This window comes from Physeter macrocephalus, chromosome 4 (assembly GCF_002837175.3).
Source record: "Physeter macrocephalus isolate SW-GA chromosome 4, ASM283717v5, whole genome shotgun sequence".
In the NCBI taxonomy this organism is placed as follows: domain Eukaryota; kingdom Metazoa; phylum Chordata; class Mammalia; order Artiodactyla; family Physeteridae; genus Physeter; species Physeter macrocephalus.
The window spans coordinates 95737987-95761853 of NC_041217.1; the positions used below are offsets into that span (position 1 = coordinate 95737987).

A 23867-nucleotide genomic window follows, 5' to 3' on the forward strand; every position below is an offset into this window, starting at 1 on the left:
CCCCTGCATCGGCAGGCGGACTCTCAACCACTGCGCCACCAGGGAAGCCCTAAAATACCTCACTTTTAAAAACTGAATACCGACTTTACCGTACCTTAAGCAGGATCTATGAAAATATGGGTTTGATATGCCAATTATATTTTTCTAATAACCACTTAAATAACTATTAGAAATATTTATTCAAAATATACATACCACACTCTGAGGAAAGTGATTGTAGGGGAGGGGGGCTTTGGACGGCAGGAGATTGACATGATTGGATTTCTTTTAGATAGACCACAGTGGTGACTAAGTGGAGGCTGAATTGTAAGACAGAAGTTTAAAAAAAAAAGCATCAATTAGGAGGCAAAAGATGACATGAGACACAAAGAAGGCATGAAATGGGGAAGTTTTAGTAGAGACAGACAAGGACAGAATCAAGAAGTATTAGAAAGCAGAATCAGAAATTCTTAGTGATTGACTGGATGTACAGGCTAAAGGAAGAGTCTAGGACAACTCTCAGTCTAAGTAAACCATGACTGGAGAAAACAGAAATAAAGAACAGGTTTGGTGGGGAAAAGGTAAAGTGTAGCTTTGGATACAATGAGTTTATAAGGCCTATTGAACAACCAAACAAAGATGTCCAATGTGCTTTTAGATATATAAATCTGAAACTAGAGGTGATAACCAGAGCTGATGACACAGACCAAGAAGCTATCAGCATATGTGTTAATAAAAACCTTCAGAAAGAATGAAATCTCCCAAAATAAGGAAATAATTTACGAGAAATAACAAGCCTATCAACAACGCAAGATCTAATGGGAATATCAAGGAAGAGGACCCCAGGAAGGAAACCAATAAGGAATCATTAGAAAGATGTGAAAAGAAGCAGGAGCGAGTGGTATCAGGGAAGCTGAGAGACAACAGGAAGGGAGTGGTTGATCTCAAATGTCCAGATACTCAGTAAAAATCAGCTTTGTTTTACACACAGTGTCTTATTTCCCTAAATAGACTGTTCATTTCTTTATGTCGGATAATTTGATTTTACTTCTTTGTGTCATTTACAGTCCCAATGTAGTATCTTGCTCAAAGGAAGCCCTCAAAAAATGTCAGTTGTAAGAATAAGCATTAATTTTCTTCAACAAATAACAGAACCGTATTTTCCAAAATGAGGTTCTGAAACTGTGATAAAAGTAAAAGTTATACTTATCTTGAATAGTTACCTGTACAAAAGCAACTCCTGTCATCAAAATTACTAGGGAGAGCCACTGGTACACACCTAATTTTTTACTAAGCATTGACACAGAAAATAATGCAGTCGTAAGAATTTTCAACTGATATGTGACCTGAAAAAGAAAACAGCTAATATTATTGTTTGTTTCTTTCTTTCTTAGAAACACTACTAGAAATGTATTTTAAATACCTGATAAGTAGCTGCATCTAGATTTGACAGTGCCACATAAAGTAAATTATTCTGAAGAGTGTATATCCCTGATGGAATAGCAAGTTTAAGTGTTTCCATAGGTTTATTAAGAATTTCATCATGTAGTATTCGATTCAGTGCTCTTAGACTACATTCTAGAAAAAACATGAAATGGGCAAAATCAGTAATTAAGTAACTCCAAATAAGTTACATACTCTCTCTCAAGTCCTCAGTTTTTTCACCTGAAAAAAATGGAAATTTGGCTACATGTTAAGATCCTTTTAGGCCTAAAATATACAGACATACCTCAGAGATATTGCAGGTTCATTTCCAGACCACTGCCATAAAGTGAATACCACAATAAAGTGAGTCACAAGAATTTTTTTGGTTTCTCAGTGCATATAAAAATTATGTTTACACTTTACTGTAGTCTGTTAACTGTGCAATAAGATGTCTAAAAAAAAACAATGTGTGTAACTTAATTAAAAAATACTTTATTGCTAAAAAATACTCACCATCATCTGACAATGGAGGGTTGCCACAAATCTTAAATTTGTAAAAAACACAATATCTGCAATAAAATAAGGTATACCTATACCTTTAATGATGCTAATATTTCAAATATTAAATATTATAAGGTAGCATATTAACAGCATTATCTTTATATATATATATCTTTGGGAAATAAATCAAATTGATTATATATACACATATGTATTTTTGATAACCAAAACCTCAAAGTATTAATTTGTCAACCAAGTATTCTTACTTTATCATAGCAATATTATAATACTGATACCTTGTATTTTATAATGTATTTTATCATCAGCCATTAATGCCAATTAATAATTATGAAGACTTTAATCATGAAAAGAAGGATATCAGGAAATAGGTTTGGCTCAAACAACAGAAAACCCACCAACAGTGGCTCAAACCCATAGGGATTTGTCTCACATGTCATGAGTCAAGGTCAAAAGCTGCTACAGCAGCTCTGTGATGACATCAGGGACCTAGCTCTCTCTGTATATATATTGGCTTTTTATTTTCATGCTTTTCATGTATTGTCTACGTGATTTTTTGCAACAGATTACCAACTTACTGATGCACCTCTGGTTCTTCTTTCCGGAAGGAAGAAAGAGGAGGAGGAAATAGTGGCCTAGCAGGCATCTTCTTCCCTCTCACTGACCAAGACTGTGTGTTGCATAACTACCCCTTGATGCAAGGGAGCTGGAAAATCAATTCTTTTCTTTTATATTCTCCACATTAGAGATAAGAAAGGGAGAAAGGAGTTAAAAATGGACTCTGAGCTAGCCAACCCACAGTATCAATCACAAAAAAATGTCCAAAGAACTTTAAGAGATACATAAACCCCCAAAGAAAGGAGAAATTCTAAGGAACCCTACCACTTTACCAACAATACACTTCACAAATGATTTTCTCTCCCAACATAAAACTTGCAAACTTTATGAAAACTTTTATTTTTTTTTTATTTTTATTTATTATTATTTCTTTTTTTGTGGTACACGGGCCTCTCACTGTTGTGGCCTCTCCCGTTGCGGAACACAGGCTCCGGACGCGCAGGCTCAGTGGCCATGGCTTACGGGCCCAGTTGCTCCGCGGCATGTGGGATCTTCCCGGACCGGGGCACGAACCCGTGTCCCCTGCATCGGCAGGTGGATTCTCAACCACTGTGCCACCAGGGAAGCCCTATGAAAACTTTTTAAATGAAAATACCTTTTTTAAAATTAATTTTTATTGGAGTATAGTTGATTTACAATGTTGTGTTAGTTTCCAAAATATAAATAACTAAAGAATGCTACTTGATATTCAGCCTTTCCTGACTAAAATAATGGTAAAAAAAAAATTATGTAAGTAAAACAAAAATTACCAAAAGATGTTTTTAGTTTTAGCAGAAAAAATATAAAATATTAGCTCATCTTTAAAATTAAATTTTTAAATAATTAATGCTGTCACATATTTTTCTCATTAGCAGTATGAGGGTAGTGGAATTGAGTCTTGTGGCTTTAATTTGATTTCTCTGATTGCTAGAGGTTGAACATCTTTTTATACATTGATTGGCCACCCAGGTTTTCTCTTCTGTGAGTTGCCTATTTATATCTTTTGTCCCTTTTTTTGTTGAGTTTATCTTTTTCTTATTGAGTTGTGGGACTTCTTTTTTCATTCTAGATATTAATTATTAGTGATTACCTGTGATGTAAATATCTTCTCTCAATCTGTTGCTTGTCTTCTCATTTGGTTTGATATATAAAAACATGAAAAAGTCTGTTTTTCATTTTAACGTACCCCCAAATAATCTAACCACATGGAGCCCTAACCACTGGACCACCAGGGAATTCCCTCAATAAAGATTTTTTTAAAAAAAAACTATATCAGGGCTTCCCTGGTGGCGCAGTGGTTGAGAGTCCGCCTGCCAATGCAGGGGACACAGGTTTGTGCCCCGGTCCGGGAAGATCCCACATGCCGCGGAGCTGCTGGGCCCGTGAGCCATGGCCGCTGAGCCTGTGGTCCGCAACGGGAGAGGCCACAGCAGTGAGAGGCCCGCATACCGTAAAAAAAACAAAAACAACAACAAAAAAAAACTATATCAAATTAGTCACTGCTGGACTAATCAATGCAGCAAATAAAAAAGCCTTGACTTTAGTAAAAAATTATTGCTCCTCTAAATTACTTATTCTCAAATTATTATAAATGCAAGAAACTTTGTTTCATATTTATAGCATTAACCAGAGGCCATGAATCATAACATAGATAAAAATAAAATACCTTTATTACTAGACTAAAACCATCTTAATAAAATGAAATTTGAAATGTTCTTAAATAATGCAAGTGTTCAAATGTGTAGTTACCTATATATATATGTCATATATATAGGTACCTATACATATATACTATATATATATATATATATCACATGTGAATAACTCCAAAATAATTAAATAAATTGCAATGACTTAAAAAACCTAGATACCTACTGCTGTCTTTGTAGACTAATAAAATGCAGGCCATTATCTTCAAAAGTTCAGCAACAACCACGGCTGTAGATGACAGATAACGAGGCCCCTCCTCTTTTAAAGTCCTAGAATAACGCATCGTTAGAACCAGACTGGTAGTCTGAAAGACCAAAATTCCCAAGGAAAGGTATTTTAGGTTGGCTGACATTGTTTTATCTTCATTTGCCTGAAAAACAAAATACACAGGGCAAATAAACAGTTAGAAAATACAGAAATTATAAATATTTTAAAAACCAGTAAGAGATGTCTGGTTCCAAACAAGATAAATTAAGTGCATTCCATCCTATTCTTCCTGCTAATTACAACTCTAAACCTTGGCCCAAAGACAAAGCGGGACTACAAGGAGACTCTGAAAAGGTGACAAAAATAAGACAAACTGGCTAGAGACTGCAGATCTTGAGTGATTTAAAAATCTTGAGATTTTTTGCCATTCATGTATCTCACCCTGGGTGTGACAGCAGTTTACAACCTGGAACCACCAAGAGGTATAGGTCAACAACAAAAAAGCCATAAGAAAAAACCCACTGTCTCCAACCAAAGGACTGGGAAGACAGCAGCCCTGAAGGATGCAACCCTCCCAAATGAGTGCTGTATAATCTGTGGGGCAGAGCCTTGCTGACCATCCCAACCCTGCACAAATGACAACAGAGGTGGTGGCCCTCCCATCCCCCACCAGGATGCAGCCACAAAGACTGGGGGCAGAGCCCTGCCAACCATTCCTGCCCTATATAAGGTGAATGTCAGCGAAGACGCAGCACCATTCCTCCCTCTCCAGTGGCTGCCTACTAATATAGACGATTTAAGTAGGAACCAAGGTCTCATAACACTCAAAACGTCCAGGATACAATCCAAAATGAGTATACTCATCATTCCAAAAGACAGGAAAAAAAAATCTCAACTATGATGAATAAGGACAAATCAACAAACAACAACACATAGTTGATACAGATGTTGGAATTATCAGACAAGAATTTTAGAGAAGTTACTACAAAAATACACCAACCAACAGGCAATTATAAACATTCTTGAAATAATTTTAGACTTATACATAGTTGAAAAAAATAGTACAGGAGTTCTCATGTACCCTCCACCTGGCTTCCCCCAATAATAAAAGTAGCAAAGTTTCTGTATTTTTCCTAAAGCAATTTAATATTAACTCTAAGAGACTCACTTTAAATATGAAGATACAAATATGTTAAAAAGTAAAAGGATGGAAAATGATAAAAGCCATGAGGAAAATAACAGAAAGTTGGAGGGGTTAGATTAATATCAGGCAAAACAGATTACATAAGAATTATTTTTAGAATTAAAGGATACTTTGTAATGATAAAAGAATCAACACATCAGGAAGATATAACCATTATAAATGTATATGTGCTAATAACATAGCTTCAAAGTACATAAAGCAAAAACTGACAGAACTAAAAGGAAAAACAGGTAAATCCAGTCAGAATGTGAGATTTTAACCACCTTTCCCAGTAATTGATAGAATATACACACACACAAAACCCAGTAAGAATATAGAAGATTTGAACAACACTATCAACCACTGTAACTCTGTAGACTTGGAGATGCTCCACTAAGATCCACCTTCAAGGAAGGACTTAATGTAGTGTGCATGATCAGTCAACTGCCTCTCCACCCCAGGTCACATCCTTTGCTTCAAATTCATCTAAAGATTCAATCTCAAACAAAATCTCTGAAGGTTTTTTTTGGTAGAAATTGATTTTAAAATTTATAGGAAAATACAAAGGACCTAGACCAGCAAAACAATTTTGAAAAGGAAGAATAAAGTGGAAGGAGTTAAACTACTGAAATTCCAGACTTACTATAAAGCCCTAGTAATTAAGACTGATATTGACATAAGGACAGAAGAATAGGTCAGTGGGATAGAATGAAGTCCAGAACAGGGACTTCCCTGGTGGTGCAGTGGTTATGAATCCGCCTGCCAATGCAGGGGACACGGGTTCGAGCCCTGGTCCGGGAAGATCCCACATGCTGCGGAGCAACTAAGCCTGTCCGACACACAAATACTGAGCCTGCGCTCTAGAGCCCGTGTGCCACGGCGCCACAACTACTGAGCCCACGCGCCTAGAGACCGTGCTCCACAACAAGAGAAGCCACCGCAATGAGTAGCCCCCGCTCGCTGCAACTAGAGAAAGCCCACGCACAGCAACAAAGACCCAACACAGCCAAAAACAAATTAAATAAATAAATTTATTTTTAAAAAAGCTAAAACTATAAATATTCAGGAAGAAAACCATAGGAGAAAATCACAGCCACATAAAAATAGGCTAAGATTTCTTAGGATACAAAAAGCACAAACCATAAAAGAAAAATATGGAAAAATTGGACATCATCAAAATTTAAATCTACTCTTCCAAAGACATTGTAAAAATAATGAAAGGCTGGGGTTTCCCTGGTGGCGCAGTGGTTGAGAATCCGCCTGCCGATGCAGCAGACACGGGTTCATGCCCCGGTCCGGGAAGATCCCACATGCCGCGGAGCTGCTGGGCCCGTAAGCCATGGCTGCTGAGCCTGTGCTCCGCAACGGGAGAGGCCACAACAGTGAGAGGCCCGCGTACCACAAAAAAAAAAATAATAATAATAATAATAATAATAATAATGAAAGGCAAACTACATCATGGGAGAAAATATTCTCAACACAAAAATCTGACCACGGTCTTGTATCTAGAATGTATACAGAACTCTTACAACACAATGAGTAGAAGACAAACAACCCAAATTAAAATGGACAAAAGATTTCAATAGATATTTCACCAAAAAAAGATAAATGAATGGCTAATATGCACATGAAAAGATGTTCAACATCACAGTCATTAGAAAAATACAAATTAAAGCCAAAATGAGATAACATTATATACCTATTAGAATAGCTGAAATCTTAAAAATTGATGCTACCAAGTGTTGAAGAGGATTTAGAGCAAATAGAACTCTCAACTCTGCTAGTGGGAATGTAAAATGCCACAACCACTTTATCAACCAACTATCTTATTTTTATAAATCTGCATTAGCAGAAGAATCCTAATGTGAAATAAAATTATAGCATTTGAGAAGTGGAAGATGCTTTAGAAATCATCTAGTACAATATCTTCATTTAAAAAAAAAGAAAATAGTGAACAGAGAAGTTAGATGACTTGTTCAAGGTCTTATATTAACTGAAAGTAACAGTTATAAAGTTAAATATCAAGTTCCGCAGATCCCATTACAAGCTACTGTAGAATTTCAAAAGACTTCCTGGTGGCCTTTATCTCTGTGTAAAAGGAGAACAAGTTGCCAGCAATCTACATTTGGCACATGCATCTGATTTTCCTGGAAAATGTCACAATTATTTCAAACCTGTTCAAGAAAGTCTTGTTTATTCTGTACAACTAAGACCATAATGTATGTGTTACAACAGTAATACTCTGATTTCTTTTCAAATGAAAATTTAAAGGTCAGATTCTAAGCCAGGATACACTATTTGTATAATTTTGCTTTTCCATTTCCAAGTACATACAACATCAATATAAACATTCACTGTGATAATACAGTTCGTAATATTTTTAGTCTCTCACAATGTTTTGTTTTGTTTTTCTAAGTCTGTGAGATAATAGAAAAACATATATATTGGTCTCTGGTGCTGGCTCCTGACACAGGGCTCCTGAAACCCTGTAGTTTTCTGGGTGATAGAAGTGTCTTTTGTTCTAGTGAGGCAAATTTGGGCAGGCTTCTGGATGGCTTCTGAAGAGAGCTGCTCACCAGAAAGAACAAGCCATGATTAGAAGCTTGGAATTTTCAGCCCCATCCCCCAAGCTCCCCTACTCCCCATTCTCTTGAGAAGGCAAAAGGGCTGAAAATGGAGTTAATGATCCATTTTGCCTACATGATGAAGCCTCCATAAAATCACAATACTATAGGGTTCAGAGGGCCTCCAAGTTGGTGAACACATCCACACAGGGAAGGTGAGGCACCCCAATTCCATGGGGACAGAAGTTCCTGTGCTGGGGACCTTCCCAGACCTTGCCCTATGTATTTCTTCATCTGGCTGTTCATCTGTATCCTTTATCATATACTTTAATAAACTGGTAAACATAAGTGTTTCCCTGAGTTTTGTGAGCCACTATAGCAATTTAATCAAACATGAGGAGAAGGTCATGAGAACCTCTGATTTGTAGCCAAGTCCAAGTCAGACAGAAGTTGTGCATAACCTGAGGACCTACCTACTGCTTGTGACTGGCATATGAAGTGGGGTGGGAGCAGTCTTGTGGGACTGAACCCTTAATGTGTGGGATCTGATACCATCTCCAGACAGAGTGTGAGAACTGAAGTAGGACATCCAGCTGGTGTTGCAGAGAATTGCTTGGTGTGGGGAAAAACCTCACATACATGTGATGACCAGAAGTGTCAGAAGTGAAGTATTCTGTATGAGGAGTAGAGGAGACACATAGGAGGAAAGAACGGCGTTGTTTTTCTAATATGAAGTCAAGAAGTAAAATACATGCAAACACACGCTCATTTGCACTAGATCACCTGTAAAGAATTACAATTTAATTTACAATTCTGCCTAAGGGAAGAAAAAACTCAAAATGAAAAAATTCAAAATACTAGCATTTCTAAGATACACAAATACTTAGTTTGGTTGGAGTACAATATAGGTACAAGTTAGTACTTTCACTTAATACAACCCCTAAATGCAAAGCAAATACATAAACACAAAATAGACCAAAACAAAGATTGTGTTCCACCTCTATAATTTACAAGATTAATATTGTTTCTTCATTTTAAAGTCTACAATATTTTCTCATTATAATTGAAAACAATCTTTTACCAATTTCATGTTTAAGATTTAATTTGTCTCTCCTACATTTTTTTCTCTTACCACCAAATTCCCCTTCTTTTATCCTTTCAGGTGTTGCCAATCCTCTGGTTTCCAGATTATTCTTTGTTTCATAAAAATTTCCTATCCAAGGAACTTTTATATCAATAATAAGAAACTGTTAGGTTCTTTCACAAATGGAGCCTCATTCAGTTTACTGTCAAAAACGTCATGAACCAGTCAACAAATTACTACCCATGTTCCATTAAAGACCCCGATTACTAAGCTCCGTAAACCCACTTGGAGTTCAGAGAGGCTCTCAGATTTATAGCAGTGTCAAAGAGACAGGATGCTTAGATGCTCCACTTCTACCTTAACAGCTAAGACCTGAAAAATGTATTCTTCCTGATCACTAGAGTACATGGCACTATTTCATTCGTATTGCTTTCCTTTGTTTTCGTTTGTTCTGGTTTTTCTCCAAAAGCATTTATTATTTTATTTACTTTAAAAAGTAGTATATTATTAGTGAGAAAAAATTAATAAACTTAAAAATTATATTAATAAGTAAAAATCTGAACCATAATCTCACCACTCAAAGACATCCAATGATATTTTGATATAGATTCTGTCAATTTTTCTTAAGTTTTTTGGAAATCCCTAAACTCAAGGACGTTAGTAGCAAAGGTAAAATAAAGTACCTAGACCATTTCATATTCCCACTGAAAGGATTTCAACAACTTTGGGGGATTCTTAGTTATATAGAAACTAGTCTTGTAATCACAAAGTTCCAAATTCTCCTAAAAAATAATAGATCTTTCTTGAGGGAAAAAAATGGATTTTAAAAATACAATAAAGTACCAAGAATATAACAAACATCCATGATTCTACCACCCAGAACTAACAAGTGTCAATCTTGTCACATTTGCTTACCTTTCCTTTTTTAAAGGAATAAAACACTACAGTTAAAGTCCCCTTTAAGCCAAACTCTAAGTCCTATTCCTTTTCCCCTCCCCTATTATCATGCATTTGGAGTATGTATTTTAGTGCACTTTTAAAATTTTATACACCTATATAGAAATATCCGTAAGCCTAAATATTTTAATATACATACATGGTGTCAAACTGTATACATTATTCAGCATCTTCCTTACTTTATTCAGCATTGTTTTGCCATCTACATTGATATACAGACCTAGTTCATTGCTTTTAATAACTCTATATTGTTCCAACAAATAAGCAGACCTTCTATTTACCCATTCTCCTACTGATGAACATTTAAGATCCTTTCTTTTCCTTTTAAATATTTATTTAAAAGTTTTCTTAAAAATTTTCAACAAGTAGCTCCGAAATTTTATATAAGCTACAAATATTTCAAGCCATTTTGCTAAAATTTAATATTGTATATGATTTCTCAGGTCTCTTCCAATTCTAACACACACACACAATTTTATTAAAGTAATTTCAATTTTTTCATCTAAAAGTGTCTCAATTTTTAAATTGTAAACTTTGAGTATACATATAGTAATACATAACATATATAATCATTAACTACTGTAAAATTATTAGTGTATAATTATTGCATAATAATAATGTATAATTATAATTTTTGTGTATGTGTGTGTATACTATAATCATATTTATTCGATACAGTCACACTGCTAGTACTTCTAAAAGTCCTTTGCACAGGAATATTTCAGGATTTGGTTAGTCACTATAAAAGATCTTGTACTTGCTTTCCAATCATTATTTTTCTCCTGAATTGTTAGATAAGTTTGATATTTACTAAGTTGAATTTTATATTTTTAAATGCCTTCTCACTTCTTGAAAGAAAAATGTACAACAAAAACTTCATTCATCTAATAAGCTCCATTCATTTGGATTTGATAATGACTTGGTTAGAATTGTGTGCAAAAAATATTAGTAAGCTTATTAAGAGTTCAAAAAATTCTCAGTAATTATTTATTACTCTTAAGGGGGAAAAAAAAGTTTTTCAAACATGCTAGAAGGTATAATTTAAGTACATTTGATATGCTAATTACATATCCCTCATTTCCATTAAAGTCGCTCCCTAAGATCCTTGCCTTTACAATGCTTTGTCAGCCAATTCTGAGTTACTTTACAGGCCTTAAACATTTAAAAAATATACATTACATAAAGTATATGTATCATTAATGCACACTACTACTACTTCCACCCTTATATTAATCAGAGTTAGTGAGAAATTATTTGTTTATACCATCATTATTGCACTAGGTATGTATTAACTAAGTTCTGAAATATTCAAAACACTATATACTAATAATTCCTATTTATCTTTTCAAACAGAGATAGGTACTTGTAGGTAAATCTGAAAATCAGTCTGGCTACATTATATCCAGTAGGTTACATGTATAATCTTTAGGTCTGTGTATGAAGCCCATTATTCTACTGAGACAATAATATCTGTATTTTGCTGTTATGTCTTCAGCCACTAAAATTTCCACAAAACTAAATCTTTAGTCAATGTCTTTAAATTGTAATAAAATTTATATAGAGAGATTGGCTCAAGATGGTGGAGTAGAAGGCCATGTGCTCACCTCCTCCTGCGAGAGCACAGAAAATGACAACTAACTGCTGAACAACCATCAACAGGAAGACACTGGAACCCACCAAAAAAGATACCTCACATCCAAAGACAGGAGAAGCCGCAGTGAGATGCTAGGAGGGGTGCAATCACAATAAAATCAAATCCCATACCCGCCGGGTGGGCGACCCACAAACTGGAGAACAAGTATACCACAGAAGTTCTCCCACTGGAGTGAAAGTTTTGAGGCCTGCTTCAGGCTTCCCAGCCTGAGGGTCTGGCAACAGGAGTAGGAATCCCGAGAGACTCTGACTTTGAAGGCCAGCAGGATTTGATTGCAGGAATTCCGCAGGACTGGGGAAAACAGAGACACCACTCTTGGAGGGCACACACAAAGTCATGTGTGCACCAGGACCCAGGAAAAAGGAGGAGTGACCCCATAGGAGACTGAACCAAATCTACCTGCTAGTGTTGGAGGGTCTCCTGCAGAGGCTGCAGGCAGCTGAGGTTCACCGTGGGGACAAGGGCACTGGCAGCAGCAGTTCTGGGAAGTACTCATTGGCATGAGCCCTCCCAGAGAGCACCATTAGCCCTGCCATACAGCCTGTAGGCTCCAGTGCTGGGTTGCCTCAGGCCAAACAACGAACAGGGAGGGAACATGGCATCACCCATCAGCAGATAAGTGGATTAAAGTTTTACTGAGCATGGCCCTGCCCACCAGAGCAAGACCCAGTCCCTCTTAGATAGCCTCATCTACCAGAGGGCAGACAGCAGAAGCAAGAAGAACTACAATTGTGCAGCCTGCAGAATGAAAACCACAATCACAAAAAGTCAGACAAAATGAAAAGGCAGAAGATTATGTCCTAGATGAAGGAACAAGATTAAACCCCAGAAAAACAACTAAAAGAAGTGGAGCTAGGCAACCTTCCAGAAAAAGTATACAGAATAATGATAGTGAAGATGATCCAGGATCTGGGAAAAACAATGGAGGCAAAGATTGAGTAGATGCAAGAAATGTTTAACGAAGACTTGGAAGAACTAAAGAACAGAGATGAACAATACAATAACTGAAATGAAAAATACACTAGAAGGAATCAATAGCAGAATAACTGAGGCAGAAGAATGGATAAGTGACCTGGAAGACAGAATGGTGGAAATCACTGCCACGGAACAGAATAAAGAAAAAAGAATGAAAAGAAATGAAGACAGCCTAAGAGACCTCTGGGACAACATTAAACACACCAACATTCACAGTATAGGGGTCCCAGAATGAGAAGCCAGAGAGAAAAGACCTGAGAAAATATTTGAAGAGATAATAGCTGAAAACTTCCCTAACATGGGAAAGGAAACAATCAACCAACTCCAGGAAGCACAGAGAGTCCCAGGCAGGATAAACCCAAGGAGAAACAAACACACAGAGTCACACAGTAATCAAATTGACAAAAATTAAAGACAAAAAAAATATTAAAAGCAATAAGGGAAAAATGACAAATAATATATAAGGGAACTCCCATAAGGTTATCAGCTGATTTCTCAGCAGAGACTCTGCAAGCCAGAAGGGAGTGGCATGATATATTTAAAGTGGTGAAAGGGAAGAACCTACAACCAAGAATAATCCACCCAGCGAGGCTCTCATTCAGATTTGACAGAGAAATCAAAAGCTTTACAGACAAGCAAAAGCTAAGAGAATTCAGCATCACCAGACCAGCTTTGCAACAAATGCTAAAGGAACTCCTTTAGGCAGGAAAGAGACTAGCAACTTAAAAAAAAAAAATTTATACAGTTTTTTTTAATATACAGATTTTTAAAGACTACTAAGTACATAAGTAATTCTGCAAATCAATTTTCCTCCTATTATAAAAACAAAAGGTTAAATTTCTAACTTAAGGTTTTTAGAGTGAGCTATATTTACATTTTCTAAACATTAGTTCTGAAATATACTTCCTAAGTATAATATTATAATCGATTTCAGGTTAATGACACAATAGAGTACATATGAAAACACACACATTTTAAAGTGCTATGCAAATATAAATTCACATTACACTAGTCAGAAACAGCTATTGGTATAAAAACAAACCTTTTAAAGTTTTTCCAAGTAAATGAACAGAAAAAGTAATGCTGACCTCAGCTGCAATTTTTTGTTCATTATCTTCCATGATGCCAAAACTTTAAAACTGCAACCTATAACTGTGTGCTAAATAATGACAAAATTCATCACAACTGGCTTTACTTCTGACACTGGCATTTATATATCTTCTTGCCAAACTATCTCAGAAGTAGAGACAGTATTCTCCAAAAGTAGCAACAATATGTTGTACTTGAAGTCCATAATAATCCTGTGGAAAACCCAAAATCTTATTTATAAAAGTGAAAGAAATATGAATTAAAGGTACTTTACATTATTGACATAGTCAATTTTGTTTCTACAATAAAAATAATAACCTCCACTAAGTTAGTGAACTTAAGTTCACTCTTAAGTGCTTAAGAAAAGCAAAATCCTGTTCGATAACACTTAACAACTGACTCTTTACATTCTATGGTTCCTATTACATTCTTAGTTAAACAACTTTTCATTGTTTCTCCTTCCTTTTCTTCCTCAAGGTGTCAGGTATCTGTTTACATAAGACAATATCACTTGTAGGTAAGTTAGAGTACTGTCAATTTTTAACTTGTTCTTTTACAGACTGCAGAATTTCCACTCCTACATTCAGATAAAATCAATAGTACTCAAATATTTCTTCAACTTAACAAACATAAAACCTATTTGCATTCTAATTTTTAGATTATAAATTGTTCAGTATTATTGTACTCTTTACATAATGTCAATGACTGGGAAAACATAAAGACCTAATAAATATAGCCCTAAGATCCCCTTCTAATGTGAGGTGCCATGTAAAAACGTACTCCTTTCTCACCCTCTCATTTCCCCACCCCTGTGCCATTCTGCTCTACCACTTTCTGCTATGGTCACTTACCACCACTTATAGCTAAAGGCTGATGTTAAAGGTATTCTACAAAGAACAGAGACTACTGTACAATCCAGGTAGGATCTGTAGGGTAGCAAAACTTGTCATGCCAAAATATCTCTTTGGCATGTGGGTTATTTCAAGCTGGAAACAGTGAAGGCCCTAAAGACTCAGCAAGATCTTTGACCTTTCCCCTAACTAATTAAAAAAAAAAATTAGATAGAGGAACTGTTCCCACAGTATCACCAGAGATATCTGCAAAGAATTAAGAATATGGGCTATGTGTGGTGGAGGGAAACTCTAGGTGGAGCCTAGAGATCAGAGTCCACTCTGTGTCCCACTGTCTCTGCATGGCCCAGCAAATATTTATTTATTAAACTTTTGCTTTTACATCTCCATGTCAATTGCTTTCCTCCCCTTTGAAGCCTCAAACCACTACCCCCAACATCCTCTCTTGTCTTTAGCTGCAGATGGTATGTAAGGTGAGGGTTTCAGCCATTTTGACAAGTTACTCAGTTTTCCTGGGTCTCTCCCATGTATATGTGTTATTAAACTTTTGTGTGATTTTTCTCCTCAATGTGTCTTATGTCAATTTAATTCTTAGATGGGCCAGAAGAACCTAGAAGAGTAGAGGAAAAATTCCTCCTCCATGACAGGTCCACAGGCACTAAACATTAGTAAAGTTTCAAGACTCAGGAGATGGTGGTCAGAAGTAGAAAATAAAGGTATCACATAATTCACCATCAATATTTAAATACTAACTATGGTCAGGAACTATGATGAGCACCGGATACACAATGATGAACAAAACAAATATAATCTGTTTCTTCATAGAGCTTATCCTCTAGCATGGAAGACACATATTATTCAAATAATTTAAGAAACAGTATAAGGGTGTAAACTGCTATGACATGGTGTATAATAGGAAAATATCATAGGGAAATTATGGTCCTTGTATTATTACTGTATCAACTTGGTTAAACTCAAACACATTTCCGCAAATCCCCTTCTCTATATGGTTCCAGGTCAGAATTGGCTAAACACAAAACCTGCACACGATCTGGAAGGCAGAAGTGAAGCAACAGCCATTACTCCAGACGATTCTCAGTTAAATGTGGTGAAACAGAAACAAAGGTGCCGGCAGGTTCCAGTTATCCTCCCTTCCCTGCTTTAGGTCAACTCTTCCCAACTGCTGACCCTACTGAGCAACAGGTCCTAATCCTTAAAACCTGTAAATGTTACCTTATTTGGAAAACAGAATTTTGCAGATGAAATTAAGTTAAGGATCTTGAGATGGGAAAATTATTCTGCATTAGCTAAGTGAGGCCTAAACACCAATGTAAGTGTCCTCTTAAGAGACAGAAGAGGAAAATACAGATACTCAAAAGAAGGCAATGTAAAGATGGAGCAAAAAGAGACTTGAAGATGCTAGGCTTGAAGACTGGAGTGATGCACCCACAAGCCAAGGAATGTTGGCAGCCACCAGAAGCTGGATGAAAAAAGGAACAGATTCTCTCCTAGAGCCTCCAGAGGGAGCATAGTCTCTCTGACACTTTGAAATCAGCCCAATGATACTGATTTTGGATTTCTGGCCTCCAGAACTGTGGGAGAATACATTTCTCTTATTTTAAGCAACCAAATCTGTGGTAATTTGTTACAGTAGCCCCAGGAAACCAATACAAGCATCTGAGTCCATACTGAAAAAATGTAATTGTTCCCCAGTCCATGTCTAGTCAGGAAGAATGCATTTAATATGTGTGGGAAGAAGACTGGTTAAAATTAAGTTTTCAGTACTCAAAAGAATTAATAAGTTAACAGGAAAACTGGGTTATACTGAAAAGTGCATAGAACAGTTCCTGGCACATAGTATGTGCTAAAAAAAATTTTTTTTTAAATAAATGCCAAATTCAGTAACAAATCAAGGATACAAAAAAAATGAGATATTAGTCTAGTGATCATCCATCAGGGAAATCTGAAGCCCATTCACTTTAGCCCAAAACTAAATGATTAATAATAACACTTCTATAGGGAAGGTAAAGACTTGACCAACATTACAAAGTAATTCTACTACAGCTAATTTTAGAAAGCATCAATTTCTTTGCTATTTTAAAGAACATAATGGCAAAAGGAAGTACAGATGATATTTTAATTAGTCTATTTTTATAACCTGAAATAGTAAGAGTAGATAATCAGAGATAAAGGTTATAAGCTAGAAAACAATTTCCAATTTTAAGTTTTCTGTCCATATTCGATTATTCTCAAATTGACTCCTTTAAACATGATTTACTGCCCAATTTCAGGTATACTACATGTGTCAAAACATGATATTTTTATTAGTCTGTTTTTATAACCTGAAATAGTAAGAGTAGATAATCAGAGATAAAGGTTATAAGCTAGAAAACAATTTCCAATTTTAAGTTTTCTGTCCATATTCGATTATTCTCAAATTGACTCCTTTAAACATGATTTACTGCCCAATTTCAGGTATACTACATGTGTCAAAACATGCCATCTGAAATATATCTACCTATATGTAGAAAGTCAAACATAATCATTCTATAAGATAGTATTGATTCTCAAGCAGTAACATTAATAATAGGGTTCTAGCATTTTCTAACAATTTTTTATGTTTATTAAAATGTACTAGGGTAATCAAGAATAATGTTTAGCTATTTATTTAATTTAGCCTGAGGATAAACCTTTAAGATAAGGGGCCTTAAAATATTTTTCTTTACAGCCTTCACAAATGGTAAAAATTTTAGAAAAATGTATTTATCAGTGAAAATAATTTAACTGAAACTTAATAAAACACATACAATGAGCTGTTATTTATTTATGGCCTGACAAACTGTCAAGGATTTTTAAAGTTTTAAAAATCCTAGCTGTTAATTGTGTTTGGGTAATTAATGAAAGATTACCACACTCCCCTAAGGACAAAATTCCAATATTAAAATTCAAATCCTTTCTAAACCTGAGAGTACAACCACTCCCAGGTAAACCTATAGTCTTAGAAGTTTATATATACTATGGGCTTATTAACTATATAGAATATGAATACATTTTATTTTATTTATTTCTTGTTTCTTTGTTTCCAAATGTTTTGTTTTTAAAAAAATTTTTTTAATTGACGTATAGTTGATTTACAATGTTGTGTTAGTTTCTGGTGTATAGCAAAGTGATTCAGTTATACTTATATATATTCTTTTTCATTATAGGTTATTACAAGATATGGAATATAGGTCCCTGTGCTATACAGGAGGTCCTTGTTGTTTGTCTGTTTTATATATAGTAGTTTGTAATCTGCTAATCTCAAACTCCTAATTTATCCCTCCCCCCACCTTTCCCCTTTGGTAACTATAAGTTTGTTTTCTGTGTCTGTTGATTCTGTTTCTGTTTGTGAATATATCTCATGCCCTGCTTCCTAACTGATGGGGACAGCCTTCAGACTCTTCCAACTCTAAATCTATCCTGCATACAGCAGATATCTTAATAAAATGTAGATCTGATCACATGCCTTCCCTAACTGTGAAGGTAAACTGACTCCTTACCAAATAGAAGATACAGTACAAACTCCTTCACTTAAAACAGCCCCTCATAATCTGGCCCCAACCTAAATTTCCTGTCATAAAATATTACTGATCTCAAACAGTTGTTCTTCATGCAACCTTTGAACAAATATCCCTCACTAAAAAAACAAAAAACAAAAAACCCTCCTTTTCTTTATCTGTAGAACTTCTATATATCCTACAGACCTCACAATACAAGACTCCTCTCAGTGAAACTTTCCTAAGTCTTCTAAGTAAACTGAAGCCTTCCCTCTACTATACTCCCATGCCATTTTGCAGGTATCTTTCATAATACCAAACTAATTTGTTGACATTTATTCATCATTGTATTTCCTGTATTTCCTTACCAGTACCTGTCACATATTAGTCATTTACTCTAGTTGGATTTATAAAAGAATAAATAAACTCCACAATATGTAAACTCTCAGAAGGGAAGAATGATATCATCAATCGAGTCTCTCTGTATATACATAAAAGACAAATGCACGCTGAAACTGGTTCTCATTAAATATTTTCTAATAATTGCAACTTCACAGGAGAAGTTAAATTAATAAAATAACATTTACTGAGCACCTACAACCCATCAGACATTGTGCTAGGTGCTTCACAGGCATCATCTCATTTAAATCTCAATCTGTAAAAGGAGGTACCACTCATTTTACAGATTTAAAAACTGAGGGACTTCCCTGGTGGCACAGTGGTTAAGAATCCGCCTGCCAATGCAGGGGACACGGGTTTGAGCCCTGGTCCAGAAGATCCCACATGCAGCGGAGCAACTAAGTACATGCGCCACAACTACTGAGCCTGTGCTCTAGAGCCCACATGCCACAACTACTGAGCCCGCGAGCCACAACTACTGAGCCCGCGTGCTACAACTACTGAAGCCTGCGCGCCTAGAGCCCGTGCTCCTCAACGAGAAGCCACCGCAATGAGAAGCCCGCGCACTGCAACAAAGAGTAGCCCCCGCTCGCCTCAATTAGAGAAAGCCTGTGCGCAGCAATGAACACCCAACACAGCCAAAATAAATAAATAAATATATAAATTTATTTTTAAAAAATTATAATGTTGTACACTGGAAACTAATAGTTATATGTCAATTACATCTCAATTTTAAAAACACTTTTAAAGAAGGAGGTCGCATTAAAGAATAAGTATAATTTCTACGAAGATGTTAAGGAAGGCCTTCCTTGTAGGAAGAAAGGATGTAAACAAAGACCAAGGCAGGTAGGCATGGAACATGTTCAGAAACTACATTTCAAAGTAACTACTATGGTTTAGCTAAAAAATAGAATACGTGGGATAAAGTAATTTTTAAAAAAAGAATGAAAGGGACATATTGATCTGATTGGAGCCATGGACAGCTACAAATTTTGAAGAGTTTTGGATACTACCCTAAATAATTTTAAATTTATTCTGGATTCAATAGAGAGTCACCGAGTATTTCTGAGGGAAAAGAATACACAAAACCTCTGGCTTTAAAAAGCAGTACGCGGGGGAGTTATTGAAAGGGAGACAGGCTGAGGGCAGCAAGTCTAGCCACTGCTATAGCGCAAGTAAGAAGAGGAAAGAGAAGCCACGTTCAGCACAGGAATGAAAAAGGGAAGAAGCAAACTGAGATGCTGAAAAAGTAAAATCAATACTTGGGAGGAAAGTTAGGACCAGAAATGTAAATTTAGAAGTCATGCCTTTAAAGGAAACAACCTGAGTTTACCAGTGAAAATGAGTAAGCGCAGGAAGTGAGAAACTGTACCAAAATTTCATCTTTAACTACCAAAGTTGAATGTTGATCGAAAACAGAAAACTTAACTCTGGTTCCATTTTCAAATACTACATGTAATAGAACATAATAAAAGATTCAGTCTTCTACCTTAAAGTAATGACACGTGTTTTACTAAGCAAGGCCCAGTACTACATTTAATACTATTGAACCAGCGTTCCCCAGAGTTTAGTTGGTTTAAATAAATGTTAATTAAAATCCTCCCGTCCTAAACACTCAGAACCCTCTCCCAACACACACACACCTGTTCTGATAGGAATCCCACCTGGCCTCAGACAGCCCTTGCCTATGTATTAGCCTTACCAAGGACTGCTTTTCCATTTTTTGAAGTCCCTGCGGCTTCTTCAGCGCAGGGTCCCCGTCTGGTGGCTCGGTACCTACCACAGGGCCACACACCGAGCAGGAGCTCCGAGGCAGTTCGCTGACGGAATGACCGCCAGCCTGGCCCTCCAGCCGCGGCTCCCCACGCCCCAGCCTCTAAGGCACACACTGCGGCTTTCATTCGCTTGACACACCCCTTTCCCCGGGCCCTTTTTTCTTCCTCCACCCAGCACATTCCTCACATATTCCCTCGGACTTAACAACGTGCCACTTCATCCACTCCCACCCCTACTTAGCTAGTACTTAAGGTCTTCCACACCGTCCCCTTCACTCAGACGGATTTCACATCACTTCCCTGGCTGGAGCCGCGGTCACCGGCCTCCCCTTGCCCGCAGCCGCCCAGGAGCGCGCCAGACTCACCTCCCGCGCCGCTCGGCCGGCTGCGCGCACTGGGGGCGGCGGCTCAGCTCCGCCGGGCCCCCCAGGCTGCGGCGCCCGCCGGGTCCCCCGCGACCCCTGAAGCGCAGCGGCGCCCGCTCCCACCGCCGTCGCTGCCGCTGGCCTGGTGCGGCCCAGGCGTTTCCGGGTTCCCGCGGTCCGGTCCCCCAAATGCTCCGGCTTCCTCCTCGGCCCGGGCGAACACCGTTCCCGGCTCCGCTCTGGTGGCCCCAGCTCGGCACTGGCCGGCTCCATCCCGAAGGCGAGGCACCCGGGCGGCCCCGCGGGCAACCCGCGGTGCCGGCTTCACTGTCGTGTCACCGCCCGGGGCAGTGCCTCCTGCTAGGTGTGTCCTGAGGGGACCTGGCGGACGGAGTAACTCCAGCGGCGGGCCTCTGCCGGGCTGCCCGGTGGCGGAGGGCGCCAGGGTGTCAGACTGCGAAAGTAAAGTCAAACTCCTTTTGGGGCAAAGGACCCGGAGAGGGAGTGAGGAGGTGGATCCGGGAAGGAAACAAACCCGCTTCTAAAAATGACTGTCACTGACAGTGAAAACCAACGAGATTCGCTGTGGCGCAGGCTGCCACCCAGTCATCTGGAAAGCTTGCTCGGTTGGAAACGACAAATTCTCCCACCCTGGCTTAGACCCTGAGGCTGAGCCGCGCCCAAAGCAGCGCCACCAAATAGTAGATAGAGTAGGAGTGTCCCTTTCCTCTTAACACAATGCCGCTATGAATTAAGCCTGTCTCTTTATACTGCAAATGATTAAAACTACGTCCAAGAAAGACAAACGGAGAGAGAGCAGTAAAATAAAATTAAATAACTGTGTTAGAGTAGAATAACTAGCTTTAAAATGTTCTGTAATATGATCTTGAGAAATTCCCTGGATGGTGGAATATATATCAGATCTTAATGTTTGTCCATATATTTTGGAAGTAAAATGTGCCTGGTGCATAATAATAATAGCTAGGCACTATTCTAAGATTAAGAGATAGATATAGATAATATATAATGAATATATATTTATTTAAAAATAGTAGTAATTATGTGTGGTTGTAAGGGGAAAAAAAGATTTAAAATATTTTTTAAATACACCAGCAGGAAAAGTATACCTTATGACATAAGTACAGCTTTTTAGAGAAAAGAAAGACCTTTTAGTCTGTTCAGAAAGCTTTAAAATGAAAAAAAGAGACATGGAGGCACTTATTAATTACAAAACAGTAACATGTGCTTTGGCATCTTGGAAAATGACCAAAACTCCAGACAAACAAAAACAACAATGAAAATAGAGGGTTAAATATATGAGACCCACAAGTGATGTAAAGATATGAGTCCCAAAACTGATGACCAAAAGAAAGTAATACTTTCATTAACCTCTCCTAGCTTTACAATTTATACTCTAACAACACTGAACAGCTTTGAGTTTCCCTGTATATACCATTCATAGTACCTTTTCCTATTCCTCATGCTGTTCACTGAAGGTAGAATATGTTTCCACTGCTCCTGCCTATATTTTTTTAAGTTAGCCCCATTCATCTTTTAATTCTCTGTTCAGATATTATCACAAACTTCAAGCCTTTTCTTGCTTCCTTCCTCCCAGGGGTCTGAACTCCTTCTCTGTGGTTCCATAACATCTTGAGGCATCTTGTGCATATCAAAATATTTTACTTCACTGTATTGTGATCTGATTTATATATATCCTTTCTGCCCAACACTCTCCTTGAGGTCAGTGCTATCCTATTTATTTCTGGATCTCCAGCACCTAGCACAGTGCTTAGCACATAGTAGAAACTTAACACATATTTCCTGAACCGACCTGAACTGGTTGGTAATGATGGTGAAGACAAGCCAGACAGTACAAAAGCTCACCAGGGAAGAGCATCCAGCGGAGCCTAAACTGCAAGTCTAGGCATCCAACACATTTAAAGATTCAAGTCAGCACCCAAGGCCTGAAGCTCTTTTAGCAATAATAATCCAATAAGGATTGTACCTTTGAGTAGTTTGCCTGTATCAATCTCATTTAACCCTCACAACAGCCTTATAAAGTAGACATTAGTACCTGTATTTTACAGAAGGAGAACCTGAGGCTTACAGACATTAAGTAATTACTGACGTTCCCATATCTACTGAAAGGTGAACTGGGATTCAAATCCTAATTTTTCTGCCTTTAAGTCAATGCTTTAAAACAGTACACTTAGCTGTCATAGGAAGAAAAAATGGAACAGAAAAGGAATGAGCACAGTATAGAAAAAAGGTGGCAGACAGCAAAAGTAGCAATAGGGGTAGAAGTATCAGTGAAGAACAGAGATGGCCGTGAAGGAAGAGAGAAAAACAACAATCTGGGGGCACTGGGGCAGAGGACCAGCTTTGGTTTTTCTATGATAACAGATCTGAAAGGCCAAATTTTGACACCCTAAAGACAGACAAATTAGAATAACATATCAGTCTAAGGGCAGCCAGAGCCAAACAGGACTATGTATCTCACTGGTACTTGATTAGGGCTGCCAGATAAAATACAGGACACCTAGTTTAACTTGAATTCCAAATAAACAATGAATAATTTTTAGTATATACAAAATGTGGTGTATACTGTGGAAAGGGAATGTTGCCTGCCATTCCAGTAAACAAAGAGTGTTGCCCGCCGTTCCAGTTGTACAAGGATCAAGCCACCAGCCAATGCAGAGCACCCCACCCCTAGCACCCTGAGGGGAATTCAGGATGGAGAAAGACAGGAAGCAGTCTAGGCTTCTGGATACTGGCCTTAAATAGTTGAGATGTAAATCTAAGGAATAATTTCAATGCATTGGTCCACAGAGAGAAAAGCACTAACATAATTAACTTTAGATGTCTGGTTTTTTGTGATTAGCAGTAATCTTTTGATGTTAGACTGCATATTTTGTTTTGTTTTGTTTTCAGCAGAAACTTCCTATATATCCTGGCTCCTCCCTTAACTCTTCAGAGCGGGTTCCCCAGAGCTATCTGA

General features: G+C 37.4%; 1 protein-coding gene across 4 annotated transcripts in view; it reads right to left on the reverse strand.

Moving 5' to 3' along the window:
* The window catches only part of SLC35A3 (solute carrier family 35 member A3), a 67212-nt gene that overhangs the window by 13003 nt on the left and 30342 nt on the right, over nucleotides 1-23867 (reverse strand). For 2 of the 4 annotated variants that reach the window (XM_055084426.1, XM_055084427.1), the window contains exons 2-4: nucleotides 4396-4600; nucleotides 1403-1557; nucleotides 1203-1325 (exon numbers count right to left, since the gene is read on the reverse strand). In XM_055084426.1, the coding sequence (XP_054940401.1) occupies nucleotides 1203-1325; nucleotides 1403-1557; nucleotides 4396-4600 (483 nt within the window). Of the gene's footprint in view, nucleotides 1-1202; nucleotides 1326-1402; nucleotides 1558-4395; nucleotides 4601-20431; nucleotides 20642-20869; nucleotides 21251-23867 lie in introns of those variants that run through there. The other 2 variants (XM_007115894.4, XM_024119778.3) reach the window with 2 other exon arrangements.